Genomic DNA, 19066 nt, shown 5'->3' on the forward strand with positions numbered 1-19066 from the left:
AAACTTCCTTGAAAACAACCAATGTGTGTCATAACAGAACCAGCACTCATGCATTTTTAAGAACAGAGTCCTATCATCAAAAAACAAAACAAAACAAAACACAGAAGACTTTCTTCAGAATAAAGAAAGTAATTTAAAACACACAGATAACCCAATTATTACCTTTTTTAAAGCGAGAAATCAGTAGTAGAAGTATTGAGAGTAGATACTGGATGTGGTTTTTACACATTGCACACAAATTTCAACTAAATGATGAGCAAAGCATTATATTTTCTAATATCTGTAACAGAGTAATTTTGCAAAGTACCCCTGTCCTTTGCAACCTGGAAAAAAACTGGCAGATTGCATCAAAAAGATGTATGGAGCATGATTTACCATTTTTATGGGGCTTAGGAGCCAAAGAGTGTGGGCCCCTCTAAGATCCAGCAGAAGGGGATAAATGGCCACTGGACCTTGAAGTGTCAGTTCAGAAGCTTTGCAATTCATGGACAATTTCTGGGATAAAAAAGGATGAAATAAAGTATTAACTGAAGATGAAGCAGATGAAATTTAAGTTTTCTTAAAAAGACTGATATAATAGTCTATGATATACAGTAGAATAGCATTTCATGATATACTCTCAATAGTTCTAACTGCCATATCCTAATAACTTGCCCTGCTACCTGCATTCTTGTAACTAAGCAGTAAGTGTTGATTCTTGAGCTACTGGGACCTGTCTTTCCTGCTAACAATTAGGATAATGAAGTCTTATTTCGTAAAAGTTCCCCAATTCCTGGATCTATGAAATTATTTTTCAGTGATTTTTGTTCTGCTCTTCCATGTTTACTTTTACTTCAAATGCAATAGGTCTCCATTGTCTCCTTATACTTTTAACACATATGCAATGTCCTATGATTATGCATTGTGATATAGTATTTACATGTAGTTCTTCTAAACTATCTAAGGCTAACAAAAGATATGAAGGACAAGGTAGAACAACATGCTGTCTAATCTGAAGTTAGGGTGAATATGAGGCAGAAAAAAATCACACAATACATCCCCCATCAGTGGCATTACATATATAACAAAAGCAAATAACCAACAATTTGTTGTCCTTTCTTAACACCAACATCTTATCCCTGAGGTGGCCTCCTCAATCTGTCTAATAGGAAACTAAGCCATGATTTACCCCACCCCATTTAATCTTTTAAAGAAGGTTTCAATTTCAGCAAATTGACTGCAAATAGGCTGGGACTGTGATATTATTAAAAATACACTGTTCAATGTAGACTGTTACAAAATCATTCTCAGTCAGCTACACTGACCTTCTGTAGACACTCCATGGCTACAATCCTGCTGATGCAATTACACCCCCTGGAAGTCTGATGATGTCATCAGCAATGGGTAATTTTTAGAAATTAAACACTTATTTCTGTGCTGAGGCTTCCACAACTTACTTGTAGTCCTTTTCATCACGTGGAGGCTGAGGGCCTCTTCCTAACTTAATTTTTACAAAATACAGTGGTGCCCCTCATGACAACGATAATCAGTTCCCCTGAAATCGCTGTTAAGCAAAATCGTCGTCATGTGAAAAACAATTCCCCACTGGAATGCACTGAAACCCATTTAATACGTTCCAATGGGGAAATTACCTCATGGTCCAGCGAAGATCGCCCATAGGGAAGCCATTTTCCGAGCACCGATCAGCTATTAAAATAGCTGCCCTGTGAAGCATGGGTCCGGAAAACACAGAGCAGCCTTTTTAGGAACCCTACGATCAACTGGAAAAATCATATTGTGAACAAACGGTTCGTGAAGCACGGACCTAACCGTTGTCAAATGAAAATCCCCCATAGGAAACATCGTTTTGCGATTGCTGTGACGATCGCAAAAAAGTCACCGTCCTGCGGATTTGTCATTAAGCAGGGTCGTCGTTATGCGGGGCACCACTGTAGTAGGATTTTACAACAGTTTTTCAAATGGGAAGCAGTATATTTACAATTTAAGTCACTTTGCTTGAGACTCAACAAAATTAATGGAAAGACTGCTTAATTTAAATGCAGGATTTAATTTAGTACAGAAAACTCTGTCATATTTTTAATCAAACTTACCTGAAGTTATGATTAGAAACTGCAACCTATTCCAGATTTCTATATGCATTAGACATTTCAGAGTCTGTTAAAATACTTAGATATATTAAACCTATGTTACAGGTGAGCATTGTATATTAATTTTGGCCATATTTCTTGCATCTGTAAACTCAGTTTTGTTCCATAATGTATTTGACAGCTGTATCCACTTACTGAAATAACAACAACTTGCCACATCCTTTTTTAACCAAGAGCTTAAAGTTGATAATATTTTATCATGTTATGTACCATAGCAGGTTTGGAAACATGCTCAATGGCCATACATGCTTACATATATTATGTATAAGTAATAAACAGCAATTGCAGCTCACTAGAAGTATTTAATGCCCTCATAAGTTATGGATTTCTATTCTGTTTAATTTCTTGTCCATGAACAAGTATACATTTTTACTTATATATGTAGATTTACAGTGCAGCCAGCACAGATGTTGTTTAAACAGAATTCTAACAACTCCATATTTATCAACAGCAACTTAATGTCTACCCAAATTACTTTCTGTACCAAGGATATGACAAGAAATAAGTGTGGATTGTGGGACACTGAGGTAGTATGCTTCTGACAGTCAGCACCAAATATCTAAAAGGCAAGGATCTTTAACAAGACACAGATTTTGAACACTTTCCAAATGGAAAATAAGGCCAAAAGTATGTAGCAACACTATATAATGTAAACTAAATTGAGGGAGGGACTACTATACATTAAGATAGTTCAGACTATGTAATGCCAGGCATTGGCCTGTTGCTTAGTGTAGAAAGTTGCACTAGAATAGGCCGACTGGATCAGTAAGGATTTGGTGAGTCAACTCAACTTTTCCATAAGCTCCATTGATTCAAATGGAGCTATTCGAACTGTGGCGTACTTTAGCATAGTAAACCACAGTTAAGAGTAGGGTCATTTCAACATAAGATATATATTGTATAGCATGCTTTATCATAAACTGTACAACTAGAATTTTGTAAAAATTCTTTAGAGAAAAATGTTACAATTCAGATAAGAAGCAAGAGGCAATTCCTTTAGCATGTACACTGCTAGTCTTGCTATTCCAAAGAAATACATTTCCCCAAAGAGAGTCATAAAACCACATAGCTAAAAATTCCTTATCGGTGTATTTGGAACTGGGTAAAGTAGTATTTGAGTAAGAATATATCATTTTAAAAGACAAATCAGCCAGTCACCTGTTCCTCAGTGCAGTTATAGGCTCACTCCTATGCAACAGTTTGGCAGCAACATTTTTCTTAATATCTTATTTTCTCAAATGCCGTGAGAAGTCTGTATGTTTTCTATTCCATCATATAATTCTATTTTTATATATCAAAATGTAAGCAAATATCGTAAAAAGAAAATATCTTGAAAAAAACGGCTAAAGTTACTGCTTGAAAAAATATGCTTCTGCATATACAGAACACAAATATTTTTGTTTCTTTTTTATTATATAAGCAATAAACTTTAAACATATAAACTTCTGTGTATAACAACTCAAGTTCTAGTAACAAAACCATGCTTAGAGAGAAAAAAGGGTATTCAATAAATAAAGACTCCCTTTCTGCTTTATTTTTGACTTGCCTGCAAGAGCAACTAAAAGGAACAATCCTATAATGTTCTGTTGATCACTGTATCTTGAAAAAAGCCATTATTAAAAGTGTAAAAAAGTTCTTCAACATTAACTACTGAAAAATAAAATTATCTTTAACACGAAAAGTTAAAGTATTAGTTCTGTTTGTCCCCCTTTTTATTCTTGATAGAACTGTCAAATGCAAAGAAATGCTGTCTTGCCATGGTCATCAGAGATAGTGACTCCTGCTCAGATTTCCGAACCCTATTAAAGAAAGAAAAAAGGGTGTTACTCCAGATAAAAAGTTATTAATTTGTCTCCAGGAGCTATTAGTGAATCTGTATTGTTATAGATTCAACTTCTAACCATGAGTTAGGAAACTGGCAGTGCTGCTGGCTCAACGCTGGCTTAAGATAGCTGGCTACAGGGCAGTCCTTTGTTAACCACTTGCTTTAGGATGTTCTTTTGTTCTACAGAGTGATCAGAAGTAGATTAAGGGCTATTAACAAGATGCCCAGCAATGTATAAAGAGAACTGAGAAAAATGACTTAAGGTTTCATTTATCTCTCAGCTAGAGAGAGGCATTCCCACAATCAAGGACTCACCCATGCTTGCTCGTGAGAATAACATCTTTGCTTGATAAGAGGAAAAGGGTAGGATAGCTCTAAATGCTTTTGTGTTTCTGGTATGGTTGTTTGCATCCTGTAACATTATACTTATAATTATTTTTGAATCTGTTCTTCTGTCTTTTCCATTATTCCTTTATCTTTTTTGTTTTTCCTTTTTAAAATGAACTTTACAAACCCTTTCCTGTTGAGTCTGAAAAGGGAACAAAAGGGGAGGAAATATTTCTGTCCTATTTCAGTCTAGCTATGGAATTGGTAAAGATGGATGTCTATGGAAAGAAAAGTGGTTAAACCTGAAACACACTTTGCTGGTAAGCAGAGGGTGTTGTTGATGGTGGCAATGTACCAAAGATTATATCGTGACACATTTGTATTTATGGCCATAGTTCCACACCCTGAGAATATCAGGACTTGGTCCCAGTGGAGTGGGTGGGGACTACTGTCACAGTTTCTTACAGAGAAAACACAAAGCATTAGTACCTTGAAGACTCAGAACTATGGAATTTGGTTTTAATGAAAAAAGTTTACTTCATCAGATGTCAGCAGCAGTAGACATTGCAATCTTTTCTCACAGGTGTGTAATTCTGCCTAGCTTTTATCATTTTAGTTGCCTTTTTTCTGGCCCCCTCTAGCTCAACAGTAACCTTTTCCAAGTGCAATGATAATGTGTCCCCAGTTCTGCTTGTCTCCTATAGCGCTGGTAGGAGGCAACAGCAGAAGAAGCTTGAGGGCAAGAAGGAAGTTTCTCAACCATGTCCTAAAGTAACATAGTGATCAGATCTACAAAGGGTGGTATGAAATCTGTGCAGGGGTGGGAACATTCTCGTCCAAGGCTTCAAGCAGTCACAGCTACTCCAGTAGAGTGCTGTTTGGTTATACAGGGATCTATTTAAATAGACATGCCTTGGCTAAGTGTACTCACATTTTCTCAATCCTCTTTCATATAAGCTGGAAACAGAAGAGAATGGAAGACCATTTTGGCAACTCCATAAATGCACCAGGGCAGAATGGCTGGCTTTGTAAAGCTAATCTTTTTCTGTCTCATTGCTAAGCTGGGGGAACACACACAGGCCCACTGAATTTTCACAATGAACAAATGAACAGCTATGTAGCGCTTTTGTCTTCTCGTACCCCACCTCCTGCTAAAGAGGAAGGTATATCCCCAGTTCTCCCAAGTAGAACTGGTCAGCTTTTTGTTTTCTCACACATGGAATGAAGGGAAAGCCTGCAAACAGAAGCCCACACTGCTCTGAAAGAGAGATGGAAGGAATGCTGGGACAGTAATGAGCACTGAGGGCAGAGAACCTGCACTGAAAGTAATGCATAGATGCACAACTTTCTATTTGCTGATTGTTTGCAGAGCTGGTTTAAGTCAATGCTAGGGAATGCGAAAGCCAAATCTGTGGTATGCAAAGGCTTACTTTTCAGTCATCAAGTGATCACAATGCACACGTGGTCTCTTTATCACCACTGGTTCAAGTGCCTGGATAACATGGGGTACTCTAGTTCAAATAAATACTCAGGCTGCAACAAAAATCTAATAGCCTACGTGGACTGACCCATGATTCTTCTGGTGAGCAGCCTTTTTCTAAAATGTCGCTAAGCAAGCTTGGAAGTCAGGGATCACTATCTCTCAGGTTAATTAAATTTACAAGGTTGCTGGGAAACTTCAATGTTACTCTTAGCTTCTTAGAACAAGGTATGTGATACAGGTATAAGAGAGGAATCCACAAAATACAGAAAGAAAGGTATAATTGTAAACCACAGGAACCAGAGATAGCTATTAGGGACTGTACAAATGGGGGACATGAATGGGGAAAAGCATGAAAGAAGCTCTTACTTTCATGTTTGTGTTCTTTCACTGATTCCCCAAAGACAGCCTGTTAAATATGAATGTTAACGAAAGAGAGGGATACAAAAGTTTCTCTTTCCCACTCCCATGTTTCCCCCTTTTGTCTCTTTCCCTCACCTCTTGGTCTGTCAAATCACTGGGGGAAAGAGGTGGTGAGTGCTCCAACACTGGAGGTATTCAAGAGAAACTTAGACATGGTCTAGAGGGGCAGGGTATAAATTTAATAAATAAACAAATAAATAAATAAACAACCCTCTGTCAGATCTGCTTTGATTCGCATTTGTGCATCAAGCAGAGGGCTGGAGTTGCTGGCCTTATAGGCTCCTTCCAAATTCACTATTCTATGAAATCAAACAGCACTTGCAAGCAGCTAATAAGAATGTACAGGAAGTTGGAAATTTGAAGCTGTAAAATACCTCAATAATGTCTGCATGGTACACATCCCTAATAGTCATCTTGGTTTCTGTCCTGGACATCTGTCAGGACTAGAGATCCATACGACTTAAGTTGTGCCTTGTTGTACAAAGTGTTCCCTACTCCTGGATGGCTGCCCTACTCACAAGCTTCTGTGTGCTGCCTGGGTAATCCTTGGTCACTGGCTGCCCAGTCTGGGAAAGTGCTTGACCTTCCTTTCCCCACCTCCTCCAGCAGCCGCCCACTCAATGTCTGCAGAAGGAGAATCTCTGTCCTGCCTCCTTGTCTGAGTAATCAGCTGCTGGAGGAGGTGGGGAAGGGAAGTCCAAGCTCCTTCCCAGACTGGGCAGCCAATGACCAAGGACGACCCAAATGGCACATGGAGACTTACGAGTGGGGCAGCTGTCCAAGACGTGGGGGGAGGGAACAAGCAGCACCTGTGGTGCCATGTAGAGATCTTCATATGAAAAGGCATGATTTCAGTTGTATTCATCTCTAGTCAGGGTCATGATGGGTATTCAATTTTTGTTTAGAAAAATAATTCACCTGATCTTTTCTGAAAAATCCTCTTCGCATTCTATTAGTGGTAAATCCCCTTGCTCCAGCATAACGTAACCGCTGATATTTAGCCTGAATATATAAACCTTTCTGTACTAAGTTTGATCTGAAGTGTGACCGGCCATCGTTAAAGTTGGGCTGTTGAGGAAAAAAAGAAATGATCATAGGAATATGTTTTAGAATTCTGGCCCAAAGTATCTTTAATAAGTGAGAGAGTCAAGAATTTAAAGTGTGAATATTATCATGTATAAATGTATTTAACATATTGAATTTTTTTGGTATTAAGTCTCAATACAGCATCTTAGCTCTTTACTCAGTGATCAAAATCCTCTTAGTTATGAATGTTAACATGAAACAATTAGCATAAATCTTGGTGATGAATTGCCACAAGTTAAGAAGTTAGCATAGTCGCTTGTTGCTGCACACTGAGTCATGCAACTTGGAACACAACAGCAAATGGCTGCATAATATCTAAACCCCAGAAGCAATTTGCCAGGGAGCTTTATGACGATTGTTTTCTGCTGGCATAAAAACACGATAGAATTTTGGCCAGTAAAATGGAAATGGCTAAACATTCAAACTTTTTGCCACTTTGCTTTTGAGAATATCATACAATCATTCCGCCAAGCAACAACAGTTTCTGCATTATGCATCTCTAGAGCATAAATGAAATACAATATACATAGCCGACTGCCAGTTCATTGAGCAGAAATACAAACTTGCCAGAATCCTAATGGAGTGTGTATAATTTGCTGTGACAAACTGTGTTTAAATGTTGAAGTACTATGATATGTGGTGGTTACACGACTGGTTACATACCCAGTTATGCAACCAAGATGTATCTGGCATATTGTCAGTTAGTCATAGCCATTTCAAGCTACGCAAATCTTGGACAAGAACTAAAGATTTTTTTTAATGGGAACTGCTTCTATTTTATTGAGGAAATTAGGTCTTTCTCCACTTGTGATTTTGCTGCTGCCGCTGGCTCCGCAGAGGCTTCCTATTGCACTGTTGTCCGCAATTGATTACCCACTCCTTGCAGGAGGTGGGATGACAAGCCTCTCTGCCAGGTCGCAGACTGGCTAATCCATTGTGGAGAACGGCGCGATAGGAAGCCTCTGCAGAGCCGGCAGCAGCTGCGAAATCGTGAGTAGGAGCCTCATTATTTCCACCTGTGTGGGGATATTTGTATTCGTATATGAATACAGTGGGGTCTTGACTTAAGAACGGCTTGAATTAAGAACATTTTGACTTAAGAACCACTCTCATAGGAAAATACTGACTTGACTTACATACTTAGATTTGAGTTAAGAACTGAAAAAAGCCCATGTGGGAGGCAGGGAAAGTGCAAAATTTGAACTTTCAGTTAACTGTTGGCCAGTGAAAAGGGTGCCTGTCTGCTTCCTCACTCCTCCCAGCGTTTAGAGAGTGGACTGGGAGACAGTCTTCGGACTGCCTGGTACTGTACTGCCTGGACTGTCTTTTCCCTGCCTTCCCTGAACCTTCCTTGACCTAAGAAAAAAAGAAACAAAATATCCCCCTCTAGTGGTCGAAGGCACAATAGCAGCTTCCCATTAGTTTCTATGAACGGAAAAGAGCAGATACGGATCAAATGGTTTTCAATGCATTCCTATGGGAAATGCAGATTTGACCTGAGAACTTTTTGACTTGAGAACCGCCTTCCAATACGAATTAAGTTCTCAAGTCAAGACCCCACTGTACCCCCATCTTTAATTAGAACCACAGAAAAATATTTCAAATACAGTGGTGCCTCGCACAGCGAGGGTTAATCCGTCTCGGATTAACCCTCGCTGTGTGAAACATCGCTGAGCGGTAAGAAAAAACCCATTGGAACACATTAAACATGGTTTAATGCGTTCCAATTGGGCCGAATACTCACCGTTCAGCGATGCTTCCCTATGGCCGGCAGCCTTTTTCGCACCCTCCCCCCGCTGAAGGAGGGCGCGAAAATGGATGCAATCAGCTGTCCGGCGGGTCCAAAATGGCCACCGGAACAGCCGAAATGGCCGGCTGCAGCGTTTTCGCGCCCTTGGTAAGCGAGGGGAGGGCGCTAAAACGCTGTGCGCAGCCATTTCGGCTGTTCCGGCAGCGTTTTCGCGCCCTCCTCTTGCTTACCAAGGGCGCGAAAACGCTGCGCCCGGCCATTTCGGCTGTTCCGGCGGCCATTTTGAAGCCGCGGAACAGCTGATCGGCAGGTCGCAAAGTGAAGGTCGGTAAGCGAACCGCTTACCGACCTTCGCTTTGCGATTTTCGCCCATTGGGGGCATCACTCTGCGTTCGCATTAGCGATCGCAAAAGCATCACCGTAGAGCGAATTCATCGCTCTACGGGGCGCTTGTTCTGCGAGGCACCACTGTACACTTATTTCATTTGCTTGTTTTCTTAGATGGGAGGGGGCTGTAGTCCTCCAGATATGATTGGAGTGCAACTCTGTGGCATGTTTGGCAGTATAGCCAATAGCAACGGATGATGAATATGCCAATCGACATGTGGAAGGCCACATATTGTCTGTCCCTGATCTAGACAATACACCTTTCTATTTTCTTTGACCCCAATTCTCAAATACTGTACAAGTTCAAAAAACCTGGAAGAAGGGTGGAGGTGAATTACAGGAAAAAAGGAACATTTGAATTATAATCTAGCAAAACTAATGTCATACCTTGACAGTCTTTGAGAGCTTTCATGATTGCCTTTGAATTGATTAGGAGCAATGTGATGACACAGTCTTGCAGTATAATAATTTTAGATTTTTAGATTCAATGAAATTTTACTAGCTCATTACCATCTACATAGTTAATTTAAAAAAATAACTTTCCAAATTATGGTACCATTTGCAATTTGCAACTTACATTATTTTTAAAGTAGCAATCTGTATTTTGGTTTGGAACAGTAAAATGAATTTAACTTGTTTAATTGTAACATGGTCTAGAGGGACGGGGTAAAAATCGAATAAATAAATAAATATTAACTGAAGAGAATGCCAGCTTTAGAGCCTGTAGTGGCTTAAATCAGTGGTTCTTAGCCCAGGTGATATCACCCCCCGGGGGTGATTTTGTTTTTCAGGGGGGCGATAGAATGAAAAGGAGCAACGCGGGGGCAAAGGAACAGAAAGGGGGCAATGGAGTGAGCCAAACCTGAGAAGGAGACTGCAGCCGTGGTTCTGGCAGCGGATCCGGCAGGTGGATCCAGAACAGCCAGTGCTGGCAGAGGATCCACTGCCGCCGTCGCCGTGGGGAGAGGGGCGATGATAACTTCCTCAATAGCTCAAGGGGATGTTTCTTTCAAAAAGGTTAAGAACACTGGCCTAAATAACTCATTCTCATACTCCAAACTGTTTGTTTTTGACTAGCTTGGTAACACCTTCCCCCCCCCTCCAAGGTTTCAGGTGACAGTCACTGTAAAAATTTTTTAAAGAGGTTATTGGTACAAACAACGACCTAATGTCTGAATATACATCTGCTTGGGAGTACATTCATAGTCATAGGTCAGAAATACATCCTTTAATCTTTTGTGAAGTCCTCTTCTGTTCCAACTGCCCTTTAACTTCTAACTGCTTATAACCTTCCTCTTCTGTTCTATAAGCAATTATATCATCTTCTCCTATTTTATGATTGCTAAAGGCAGCTTTTAGAATAGTATACTCTGTTCACTTGCATGCCATGATGATCTGCCGGACATGCAGTGTCCACTGCCACAGTGTCCTATTGTTTCCCTCTTTGCTACATGGGTACCAGAAACAACCCCAGACCAAAACTTTGTGATAACATGCTAGTAGTGACATTAATATTCTCCTTTCTATCCAGCTTGAAAAACTCAGATATCACATCTTTCAACTGTACAGTTATTATATGTAACAGTCGTGGTAGACCTGTTCTTCAATGCTAGTTATGTATAAACTTTGTCTCTTTATCTAAAATTCTTGTGGGTACCTATGAACAAGTAGAAATAACAGAGCTCTGTTGATGCAAAAAAGTTGGAGAATTGGGAGTGTAGTATTTTCCAAAGAGGTTATGGACAGAAGTTTGAAAAAGGCCAAAGCATTTTTACTTTTCTTTTTCATTGAGAGAGGGAGACTATGTTCACTGTATGCCATATATTTGCCAAAGAGTAATTTAGATAAGAAATGCACCTAACACCTGGCCTGTGTTTACCTGTATATCCTGCTGAATAGCAGAAACAATGATTGGCTATGAACTCGTCTGTGAAGTATACAGTTTCAAGACAAGTGCTACAGAAATAAGCAAAATACTTCATAATAGCACTAAGGAAAGGATCCATGGATTTTAACTTACCATATGAGGTTTCTTAATAAACTTCCTGAAAGGTGGATTTAAGAATCTTGAGTATTTCTGGAATCCATGCATTTGAGAGTTTTGTAGATTTGGAAAGCTGTAACTCTGTTCATACCTAAATAGATACAATATATAAAGCTGTGAAATTTAAATGAAATCATTTAAAATTATTATTATTACTATATATGTGTGTGTACACAAACATACACACACACACACCTTAAATATCCTGAAAAACCTTATCTGGGTCACCATTAGTTTGAATCAATTTCATGGCATATGAGACAATATGTATCTATATGTATTTTAAAACCTGTTAATTTCTTGAGCTCATCATCAAACTTACTACTGAAAATAAACCTATGAAAATAAAAAAAAATCTCATGATGGAATATACAATCTAAAAATATACAGAAGTTATATTTGAGTCATATTTCTATAAAGTTGTTACAGTTGGGCTGGAAATAAAGTCCAGTAAGTTTTTTGTGGGGAGTTCTTCCTTCCTGTTCAATGTTCCTAATTTCTAATTATCCGTTAAAAATCAATTAAAATGTGTAACCTAGTTTTCTGAAGACTAAAGCACTGGTTCTTAACCTTGGGTTACTCAGGAGTTTTGGACTGCAACTCCCAGAAGCCTTCACCACCAGCTGTCCTGACTGGGGTTTCTGGGAGTTGCAGTTCAAAAGCATCCGAGTAACAAAGGTTAAGAACCACTGGACTAAAGGAAAGTTCACAGTCATAGTAGACAGGATCTGCAGTGACAGACAAGAAGGTGACTCATGGCAAGCCATTTGTTCTCACAACAAATATCTTACAGGCAAAGCTATGCCGCACTCTAAACACTGAGGTAAAGAATGATGGCTTGATGGTTAGATGCAAGTTACAATGGGTGACAAAAATATGCATGCAAAGAACTAAGTTTAAATTGTTTCTCTGCCCTGATTCTTTTAAGGTTTAGATGAATCAGTATTACAAAGTTCAATATAGAGTTCTGAAACTGTCTGAAATAAACTTTAAACATACAAAACTAAGGTGCTAAACCTGTGATATCTTTAGACAGCAAAACCATCGTATGCCTTAAATGGTGGATCAAGACTTAAGAGAGAACCTACAACTGAGGGAACTGAACCTGGTAATTACTAAGTCTGGATCCAACACTCTGAAAATATAATAGGCCAAAGATTCACAAAGGCACAAAATCAATATTACATTTGAAATATAACTCTAGCATAGTAAACTGTAAACTGCACCCACCCAAATAATCCTGGCCAGTGAAAGCCAGTCCAAAACACACACACACACACACACACACACACACACACACACAAACAAAAACTCTTGAAGTGTTTACCGATGATTCTCCAGTTTAGAGCATTGGGAAAAGAGGAACCCACTGAGAACACTTTCCTGAGGTCACAATTTAGATCTGCCATACAGACAGCATTTTCAAAAAAAAATGCACTTGAGTAGCACAAAGGCAGAAATGTTGGGTTTCTATCATCCACTTTTCACATGCAGCTGAAAAATAGCCACTTTGCTGTATTAAAAGTAAGTGAATTGGTTCAGAGGTTATAGATGAATGCAACAGGCAACAGAACTAAAATTCCATCCTAACTGTGTGTGTGTGTTGCGTGTGAGACATGCTGTCAAACAGCTGCATGTGACTTATAGTGATCCTAATATGATTTTTGAGGTATGTGAGATATTCAATTTTACCATTTCTACTCTCCCTCCATGTTTCCATGACCAAGCAGGAACTTGAATCCAGGTCTCCTGAGTCACTTTCCCTTATATGACATCAGGTCTCATCTTATTTTGACTAAGTAGCAATTGCAAAACAAATCAGTTAAGATTCTCAATGCCATAGGTACACAAAAAATATGAAGGGCAGTGGTTCTAAAGGTAGACATCTTCCTGATGAAACTGCAGACAAGCCAACCATTCTACAGCCCTGGATACTCATTAATGTGTGGAGTCTGGGTGAAAATTCTGGAGGAGCTGCAGATTGAAGAACATGCAGCATCCTACCATGGAAACTGTGACAACAAGATACCCCCAATTCCTGCTAGCAAAGAGATCAGCTTCTATCAAATATCTTTTGCTAGGCAGAGTATACCAACATGAATTTGACCAAACTCTGGGAGGCAGTGGAAGACAGGAGGGCCTGGCGTGCTCTAGTCCATAGGGTCACGAAGAGTCGGACATGACTTAACGACTAAACAACAAACAGGCAGAATAAGAATGGGATGGGTGTGTATGTCTGAACACTGTTTCCACACTGGAGGAAAACAATGACTGTAACTGATCCAGGTAAATAAAACTAAACCACCCCTTATGCTGTGAGCCTAGAGTCTGTATTAAATTAGTGCATCGAATTTTATTTGAATATGCAGTGATCTCTGGCCTGCAAAGTGAGTGACAAATTCATTACAGGCAGCTGAAGATGACTCACCCGCCAGCAGACAGCCAGAGTTCATCAGGCCGTACATCATCCAGAAAAGCTTTGCCAGACAGCACTTTGCAAACACTGTGACTGTAGACAAGATATACTGCTTTGCTGCTCTTGCAGCTTAGGCTGTTAAGACTGTGCAGTTTTTATAATCTGGATTCTGTAAACCCAATTCCATTGATCAAAACTTTACACTAAGATGTTTAATTAAGAAGGGCTTTAACAGGGTTTTAGCAGACCAAGTAAATTGGAAAAGATGACCATGAAGAGAACAACTACATGAAAAGGCCCCAGGATGTAATACCAATGAGATGGGGCCAAGTGCTGCGCAGAGTAACTAAAGCACATTTCTCCCTCCCATTCTATCTTTTTCTCTCTAGCGTGCATGTGGATATGCATACACATTATACCAAACCTACTTGAATTACTGTGTAAACCTTATGGGTGGTATTGTGTCTAAAATATCTGAAAGGAGCAGTCAACATTCTCAAGCTTCTTCCTAAAACCATAGGAAACCATTTTAACATGAAAGTTGCTTTTAAACCTAAAGCTTTCTATGATAAATGTATACACGAATAGCATGCCTATATGCAGGCCACACTCAATTTAAACTACACTGAGCTGGTCATCTTCAAGTCAGACTGTGCTCTAGTCACCTGCCCTCTGGCTTCACCTGAGCTGTGGTATCTATATATATATACATAATGCTAAGGAAGCAGGAGGGGAAAAACCCTTGGAAGCCACACCCAACATCCACCTCACCCAGTTCTATCAGGCTACCAATTCACATCAGCTATAGTTACTAGTCTGTTTTGGAGATTAATTCCAGGTGTTGGCTTTGACCTTTAAATTGCACCAGGAGTGCTCAGGAGTCATAAACCATACAGTCAATTCAAGTTCCCACCAAACTTGAGAAGGCTGATGGGTACCTAAAATCAGGCCTTCTTTAGTATGATAGCCAGGATGAATGTCCCAAGAAAAGTACATCCGGTTCCCTCATAGCTTACTTCTTGGTTGGTAGTCAAGATATTTCTGTAGGGCTGCTGATTTAATTAATTTGGTGCTGCTTTCTCATAATCCATATTTGTATCTTTTTATTACATTGATTTTATATAAGATATTATGTATACTTTTTGGAAAAAATGAGTTATTAATTAACAAACTGTACCTAGTGAATTCAGGGACATAGTTTGTAGTATGTTAGAATCTATCCAGGACTACATTCATCATGAAACATCAAATATTAAAATCAGGGATTTTTTTCCTATGGACTACAACATTTTAATCTTTCATTTGTTTGCATGACTGTATTCAAGCAAATATCATATACAATCAGTAATACAATTAGACTATCAGTTAGCTACATTTTGCTTTACATCCAAAGTTCTGTAAAACAGTATGAAGTATGCAAGTACATCATATGACTGCTAAACTGATGTCTGGTAATGCTGACAGCAAATGTCGGAGTCCCACTACCAATGCTATTCATCGTGCATATCATCTTTATTCTTCTTGTATTATGTGGTAGTAATCCAGTCCTCTAGCTAAAGGGAGTGGGGCAAACTTGTGCTAAAGAAAAAACTAATTAGTTAATAAGAAATGGGATCTAAGCAATTCTTCTTGGCAGAGAAAAAGTAGGATTAGAAATGGAGTAGCTCTGAAAGAAGGCCAAATGTCGGGTACTCCACCCTCTGGGCAGCTGCCTCTAAATTTCTCCATATCATCAGAAGGCAAGAAATATTTCCAAATGGCTGTGTAGCTTGAATGCAACTGCCAGCTGTATAGTCCTACCCAGGTGAGAGCAGAAAGGATAGAATGAGTCAACACACACTTTTTGGAAATGTTAGCCTAGGTGTGACTTTACACACCTTGCCACTGCACAGTTGATTTTTATTATTTTAATTTAACAATCCTGGCAACTAATAATTTAGAATGATGGAGGACTGCATATAGGTGTACCTTGGTTTATGAAATTAATGTGTACACCGGGCCTTTTTGTAATGCGAAATATTCACAAACCGAAACGTGGTTTCCCATAGGAATGCATGCACAGGGGCAGCACTATAAATCTCTCAGGTGTAATGTAAACTTGCTTCGTATTGTGGAAAAAAATTGTAAATCGAGGCATTATTTTCAATGGATTTTCATTCGTAAACAGAAAATTACATTAACAGGGGTGTTCGTAAATTGAGGTACCACTGTACAATATAAGGCTTGCTCCCCCAGAGGAGAGAACAAGGAATAGGGCCTTCTCAGCAGTGGCCCCTCGCTTTTGGAACAACTTGCCAGTGGAGATCCACCTGGCTCACTCTCTGGGTGTTTTCAGGAATAAACTTAAAACCTCGCTATTCAGGCAGGCTTTCCTTCCTGCCATACCTTAATTTTTTTATACTTCACCACCTTGGACCTGTAATATATGTTTTTGGTTTTACTGTTTTTAAATTTGTAAACTGCCCAGAGTACACCTTTGGTCTAGATGGGCGGGATAGAAATCCAATCAATCAATCAATCAATCAATCAATCAATCAATCAATCAATCAATCAATCAATCAATCAATCAATCAGGAGGCAAGGAAAAGATTAGCTGAAAATCGCAGCTAAAACCAAAATGAATGCTAGCCTCTTTAAAAATCACAACATTAGGATTTTCCAGTATTTTTAGATGGCTGATTGAAAACTACACAACAAATATATCCTTAAGATATCTGTGGACATTTACCTTTGTGATATATCATCAGCATAAAAGGAATGTTCATCCTCATTCTGCAGTCTTTCTTTTCTCCTCCTCTCTATATCATGTCTCAGATCATTTGGATCTTCCAGAACTCTCACAACACTCTAAAAATAAGAAAACATTGATTGTTATATAATTATATTCATTTTCCTCTTTCTTTTTACATTTAGTTTAACATTTAAAAAGCAAAGCAAAGACCTTCAAATTTTAGAGGACTCAGTTAACATCATGGATTACGATATGAAGAAGCAGTCTGCTGTAAGCGCTTTAGCACTTATATTTAGATTGGAGAAATACTGATCCATATCTTCCACTCATCCACAAAACTCACTGGGCAGTGATGGGCTAGTCACTCTCAGTCTAACTTGTGGACCCTGGAAAGATGACACCAGATACTCTCTGCCCATCAAGTGAGCCACTACACTGTTCATAGTTTGAAAAGTGTAGTATACAGTTCACAGTATATTGAATAATAATGGTCGTAAAAATGCTAAAGCTCAGAATAGTTGTAACATACAGTAAAAGCATCAGTACAGCATAAAGTGCACTACATCAGGTGATACCCATCTTTCCCGCCCAAGGACTGGTAACCAGCATTGGATCTGTAACCCCAGGTACATACCCACCTGGGGCAGCATTGCTACCAGATGTGGAGCACTGTGGCAGTCAGTCCCTCACCCCTTGATCCCCATGGAAAGAGAACTGCCTGCCTGGGATAGGGCCAAATGCCTGTTTCTGTCACTGAGGACCTGCTTCTATGTGCAAAATCACCCCTCAGCTGCATTTAATCAGCCTGAGACAATGAAATCTAACAGTTATTACACTATCACAATCAATAATGTCCCCCGCCCTCCACGCTAACTGCCCTAACCTACCCTTGTGTGTGTGTGTGTGTGTGTGTGTGTGTGTGTGTGTGTGTGTGTGTGTGTGTGTGTGTGTGTGTGTGTGTGTGTCTCTCTCTCTCTCTCTCTCTCTCTCTCTCTCTCTCTCTCTCTCTCTCTCTCTCTCTCTCTGGCATGGAAGACCTCACTCCTTGAAATCCTCCTAGATGCACAAGGATACCTGGGAAAAGAAGCAGAAGAGGGTGGCTGGCCTTCCCATGCTTCCCATGTGGCCAGGGTATGCCTAGCCACAAGTAAGGACTCAGGTAACTTGGGGCAACAGGGTGACTTAGCATACTGTACTCACAGGATCATTTATTAAAGAAAATCATATTACACTGTCAGCTCTTTGGAGGTAAGGCAGAAGATAAATGTAATAAAAAATTTAATCAACCTTATATAATTGGAGTGAGAAAGTGAAAATATTCCAGAATGTTCACCAAAATAAGATAATATCATATACAGTGGTGTCCCGCATGACGACGATAATCCGTTCTGTTAAAATCGCTGTACAGCGAAATCATCATCATGTGAAAAAAACAACATTGGAATGCATTGAAAACCGGTTAATGTGTTCCAGTGGGAAAATACCTCATTATCCAGGGAAGATCGCCCGTAGAAAACCGCCAATCAGCTATTTAAAATCGCTGTTTTGAGAAACTTCTGTCCGGAAAACAGCCATTTTGCGAAGGGAAGCCAGCCATTTTGCGAAGGGAAGCCATTTTGCGGAGCCGGAAAAATCATCGTTTTGCGAACAAACAGTTCGCGAAGCAAGGACCTAATAAATGTAAAGCGAAAATCCCCCATAGGAAATATCGTTTTGCGATCACAAAAAAATCATTGCCAAGTGATTTCGTCGTTTAGCAGGGTAAGCGTCTAGCGGGGCACCACTGTATATGTCATGTTGCGGATATTCTACTTTATTTCTGTTTATAAATAAACACACATACCTGTCCAGACTCACATGAAATAGCTCGTCTCTTCTGAAGGTCTGCCAGAGACATATCGATCCTCCTGATTTAATGAGCAGAGGATTCCATATAAATGAAAGGCCAAATGGAAGCAAGAGTCAACTTGAAAGACACCAGATTATACCACATATATTTACACAATACATTTTTAAATCATGAAGAGCTCCTAGGAGGACTTTAACAATCCATATAATTTTGCTTTTAGTCAAAGAATGTACAAGATAGTCATGATTATTCCAAATATGAATAGAAAGGAATAATGTGAATATAAACTGTGAAGGGGAAAGGAAGGTAAAAACAAATAAACAAAACCAGAAGCCAGAAAAAATTACATAGGTGGGAGAAGTAAGATTTCTTCATATATAAATCAAATAAATCAAATAAATAAATCAATAAATCAATCAATAAATAAAATGTATTATGTGTTTTAGCTCTTTCATTATATCATTATACTATATCTTTTAGGGTCCAAGACCAGAGGCTCAGACTGAGAAATAATAAACTAACAAGAACTGGTTGTATATGATGGACTTATTCCCAAACAATGCATGTAAACAAGCATATCATATGGCCATCAGATGACAAG

General features: G+C 39.2%; 1 protein-coding gene across 3 annotated transcripts in view; it reads right to left on the bottom strand.

The window, feature by feature from the left end:
* Window positions 1–3539: 3539 nt before the first annotated feature.
* BCLAF3 (BCLAF1 and THRAP3 family member 3) overlaps window positions 3540–19066 on the bottom strand; it is a 36358-nt gene continuing 20831 nt past the window's right edge. For all 3 annotated transcript variants that reach the window (XM_020789202.3, XM_020789203.3, XM_078390440.1), the window contains 5 exons: window positions 18460–18523; window positions 16614–16732; window positions 11446–11560; window positions 7121–7270; window positions 3540–3946 (listed from right to left, as the gene is read on the bottom strand). In XM_020789202.3, coding sequence (XP_020644861.3) covers window positions 3932–3946; window positions 7121–7270; window positions 11446–11560; window positions 16614–16732; window positions 18460–18523 — 463 coding nt within the window. In that variant the 3' untranslated portion in view covers window positions 3540–3931. The remainder of the gene's footprint in view (window positions 3947–7120; window positions 7271–11445; window positions 11561–16613; window positions 16733–18459; window positions 18524–19066) is intronic.

The sequence above is a fragment of the Pogona vitticeps genome, chromosome 3 (assembly GCF_051106095.1).
Source record: "Pogona vitticeps strain Pit_001003342236 chromosome 3, PviZW2.1, whole genome shotgun sequence".
Taxonomy (NCBI): domain Eukaryota; kingdom Metazoa; phylum Chordata; class Lepidosauria; order Squamata; family Agamidae; genus Pogona; species Pogona vitticeps.